General features: G+C 44.6%; 1 protein-coding gene across 1 annotated transcript; it reads left to right on the forward strand.

Moving 5' to 3' along the window:
* Nucleotides 1–427: 427 nt before the first annotated feature.
* TSTD2 (thiosulfate sulfurtransferase like domain containing 2) lies at nt 428–4,076 on the forward strand (the record flags this gene model as incomplete). The annotated part of the gene is made up of 4 exons (XM_010163469.2): nt 428–546; nt 1,212–1,370; nt 2,318–2,456; nt 3,729–4,076. Coding segments are annotated over 4 exons (677 nt in total), but the record flags the coding sequence as incomplete, so codon positions are not given.
* Nucleotides 4,077–4,702: the final 626 nt, after the last annotated feature.

Raw genomic sequence — 4,702 nt, forward strand, 5'->3', positions numbered from 1 at the left:
ATTTCAATATTTATCAACAGAGAAGAGTTTCACTGAAAGAGCCACATTTCTGTATGCTTCTGCACCTCCCAGTTGTAATGAACGATAAGCAAAGGGAAGGGAAACATCTTTCTCTTTTACAACTGTAAGAGTTGCTGGGTATGTAACAAAGAGACAGGCACCTATCTGCTGCTTCTTCTGTCATGTGGAACAGTGTGGCGTGTTCTTTCATTTGACAATAGGAATCCAAACATGGATAAACTTGGCTGGTTGAGTTTGGATGAAAAGTCTGTGAATATCACAGAAATTTTTTGTTTGGAAATCGTAAGGAGAATCTGGATCAGCAAGATCATATGTAACGTTGTTTTGTTGCTCCGCTTCTCACGTCTTTCTCTTTTTTTTTTTTTTTTCCCTTATTTTTCTTTTTTTTTTCCTTTTTTCGTTAAAGGAATCCATTTATCCCCTCAGGAATTTCACAGAGAAGTAGAACAGTATTTATCTCAGGCCAGTCAAGGACAAAGTGATACCATCTTGCTGGACTGTAGGAACTTCTATGAAAGTAAAATAGTAAGTGTCATTTGCCTGCTTCTTGCAGTGTGTTACAGGTGCTGGGGGGAAGTGTTTCACATTGTGAGCGTGTAACCTTATTGGAACAAGAGATTCTATATTCCATATTGACCTTAATGCATACAAACTTCAGTTTAGTAATGAATATTAGACATAAGCAGCAGAGGACCTGCTTAGCAACTCAGCATGGACCTGCCTGGCTCAGTATACTTACACAGGTTGGGCAGGAAGAAGACAAAGTGGTCCCTACAACATTAGCGGTGAATACCACGTAGTTTGAAGTAAAAATAGTTTAAAGTAAAAGTAGGATAAATTGTAAGAGTGTTTTCCAGCATTTTTGCCTTGTTCTATTATGTCAAACAGAATAGGGGCATCCTGCTGTCACACCCAGCAACCCTTCTACACTGTTGCGGCTTGTCTTCTCTCCGACAGTTCTGTTCTGCTTAGCTCCCTCTGCTGGGATGACAAGACATGCTGTGTCCAGAATTCTCTTACAGATTTTAATAAGTATTTTGATGCATAATTGCAGCTGAGGAACTGCCTAAAGCAGCTGCAGTGAGCTGTCTTCTGGCCCAAAGGTTTGTTACTTCCTCTAGTTTGAGTCACGGGCCTTGCTGTGTAAGGCTGCTTGTAACCAGTCACATGGCCATCTGTTGTTACTGCAGGGACATTTCCAGGGCTGTCTGGCTCCAGATATCAGGAAGTTCAGCTATTTTCCCAGCTACGTAGATGAAAACCTGGAGCTTTTTAAAGACAAACGTGTCCTGATGTACTGCACAGGAGGGATTCGTTGTGAAAGAGGCTCTGCTTACCTACGGAGCAAGGTGAGATGTCTTTCTGGGGGCACAAGTGTCGGGGACTGGAGACTGCTTTAAAGGCAGCTGTCTTGTCTTTTGCTGGTAAATTCCTACTGAGCACAGACTGCTCAGTGAACAGCTGGGGAGATAAATGTCTCTGACGCACGCTTGCCTCATGCTGTCTGTTAAGGACGTGGGTAGTTTAATGCAGCTCAGGATGATCTGCATGGACTAGTCACAGCAGTGATTAATCTGTGAAAATAATTATAGAACCCATTTGCTGAGAAGAGATATTTGTAAGTCTGCCCTGCCGATTGTAGCAGTGTTTTAGGAGGGCTTGAGAGCATTCTGCAGTGTTTCCTCAAGCTCTGTCTGTGTTATGCTCGCTCTGTGATCATAAGTGCACAGCTTGAGCATCTCACAGCGGTGAAAACCAGGCAGTCAGTGCGTTTCCAGTGTTGTGGGATTAAATCTGGCACACGGCATTATTCTAATTGTGCTTTCCATCCCACTCTTCTGGATCCTTCCCTCAAGGAGCAAGGGAACAGCATAAATACGTGTGCTCCAGATATTTAAACCTTTATTTTTTTTCTCTGCTGCACTAGTGTGAACCCTGAGAAATTCTGCTCCTGCTAACAGCTCGCTACATAGAATAAGCAGCAGCTCACAGAGGTTCAAAAGCATTTGATCTGTGATGCAGCAAACCTCCCTCAGCTGAGGAGGTTACCAGCCTTTTTTTGACTGTAACATTAAATGCACATTTGGGTTCATGTCAACAAGCCAGCATTGTGGAGCTGCCCCTTAATCCCTGGTGGCGCTGCCTAGAGTTGTGGGTGCACGTGGTGCCATCTGATGGTCACTGAGAAGCTGCTGCTTTTCAGTGACCCCTGGCATTTTACATTTGCTTTGGGAACTCTGGCATCCCACCACTGCTGCTGTCTCCTTCAGCTTTTCTGCTAATATGCTTTAAACAGGCAGTGTGCAGAGAGGTCTACCAGCTAAAAGGTGGAATTCACAAGTACCTGGAAGAGTTTCCAGATGGATTCTACAGGGGGAAGCTGTTTGTATTTGATGATCGTTATGCCATTTGTTCCAATGAAGATATCGTCTCAGGTAGGACTAGATAATTTAAGTGCAGAAGGCTGGCAAGCTATTGTAATCATGTGCAGGGTAAGGGCAGCCAAACTGGTCTGTGTAGTTCTTCCTCATGCTTGCTTTGATCTTTTAGTGCTGTCACTTTTCATGATAATCAGCTCTACGGCTTTAACCATAAATGAAAGAAAAGGGGGTCAATAAGCAGAGTTCCCTGAAACTGAAGCAGTAAAAGGAAGCTCCCCTGCAGCTGCTGTTATATGAGCTGTCTGCAGCTATGGAGACGTGTGTCAAGCACTGCTGGTGTCATTACCCACTTGTTGCCCGCAGTGCTGATCTGGTTGGCCAAGTCACCCAAGCATTAAACAGTTCTGCTGCTGTTAGCTGTTCTCTGCTCCAGTCATCTCAGAGAACATCAGCACAGACTGCCAGGCACTGGGAGAGTGGTGGCACTAAGCTTTACAGCACATGGTTATTTTCATGCCTTAAAAGTTTCTGTAGCCTGTAGAATTTCAGTGACCTCTAGTTGAAGGTGTTAAAAACGTTGCCTACTGGCTGAAGTAGCTCTTCAGGTATTGCAAATGAAATACCTGTTTTCTTCTTGTCTCTAGTGCTTTTTAGGAAACAGTGCTGGGTTTTTTTGTCTGGGTAACTTTTTGAGCGTAACCTCCCATTCCTCCTCTGCAGTCACTGTGTACATCTTGAGAGTGCCTGGCTTGATGTAGAAACAGAATACATTCTGGATACATCACAGCCATCCCTACAGAAGTTTCAAGGGGAAGTGTTGGGGTAGGCGCTTTCTTTATTGTACAGCTAAACTGTGCTGTAGCTTTCAGTTAAAGGGTTAAAACCTGTCTGATGTTATGGAAGGACTCTACCAGGACTGCAAATAACACCCTATCTGCACAAGCCATTGCTGTTGGGTGAAAGGAAGTCCCATGGCACCCCCTTCCCCAGCAGGCAGTGTTCCTGTGTGCTGGCTTAATTACTACCAGCATATCTTTCTTCTCTTGGCAGCAAGAATCCTTAAATCTGTCTAATCAGAATGAGAGGAAGCACTAGTGAGCACTTTTTCCTGAGAGACAATAGCTCTCCTAAGTTTTAACATCAAAATAAGAAGTTCAAAAATTAACTAGTTTCTCGAAGATCAAGCTAAAGCAAGAATTAAAAACCCAGAAGACAATAGTGACTTAAATGAGAGACTGCAGCCCCCTGGTGCCACAGAGAACCCTCTGCAGGGGGGACAGATGGGGCAACATGGGTGTTAACTTTTTATTTTCCTCCTCCCTCCAGCATGCAGATACTGTGGGACACTGTGGGACCAGTATAAACTTTGTTCCAGCCAGCACTGCCGGCAGCTTGTCCTGACATGTCCAAGTTGTTGCAACAAAGGTCTTACAGCTTGCTGTCCTGTTTGTCAAGAGAAGGAGCTCAAGGTGACTTCACCGGCTTCAGGACAGACACTTAAGGAGGAATGTGAATGTACAAGGAGACGGCCAAGGGTACCTATTGAACATGTCTTGCAAAGGACGCTGGATGCAGGAGAAGATTAAGTTGTTTCATTAGCTTATCTGACACGTGCTAATGCGAAGGGCTTTGTAACCAGATCCCTGTCTGTTATCCAGTTAGGTTTGGAAAGAATGAAAATACGTTGGCTTGCAAAGTCTTGTTCATATGCTGCCTTTAAGCCTAGAGTATGCCCTTGAAAAACATCCATTACTTGACTGTAAATGACCAGAGTGCCCAACCCATCACCAGCACTACAGGATTCCTCTCCCTGAGCACAGTCTTGTAGTGTGGCCTCTACCATGGGGATTTTGGAGCAGTGTATGTGCAATGGGACGCAGCTGCTCACAATTCAAAAGAAACTGAAGGGATGTAAGAACAATTCCATTCTTTTCCTCCTGCATGGAGGTGGATCTGTCCGACCTTTCCACTGATCACGCATTTGCTTCAAAAGCTCGTGCTAGGGTGTGAAAACAGCAGATGTGTCAGTTGGGTGTTGGTATGTGACAGGATTATAGCTGAAGATCTTTTCCACGTACACGCTGCCGTATTGCCTGCATCTCTTGCTTCATCCCAGTGAGAAGCAAGGGCTGGTTACCTGAAAGTCACTGACTTGACTCCTGTGTAAAACTGGCTGAAGGCAGCGTAAGGACCCCGCTTGTCACTGCAGCAAAGGTCCACAGATATTGTCTGCCCAGCCATACTTCTTATATGTGACCTGTAGGATGAAGAGCAAAAGTAATCCTTATTCCAGTGCTCCA

The sequence above is a fragment of the Antrostomus carolinensis genome, unplaced genomic scaffold (genome assembly GCF_000700745.2).
Source record: "Antrostomus carolinensis isolate BGI_N321 unplaced genomic scaffold, ASM70074v2 scaffold6052, whole genome shotgun sequence".
Classification (NCBI taxonomy): domain Eukaryota; kingdom Metazoa; phylum Chordata; class Aves; order Caprimulgiformes; family Caprimulgidae; genus Antrostomus; species Antrostomus carolinensis.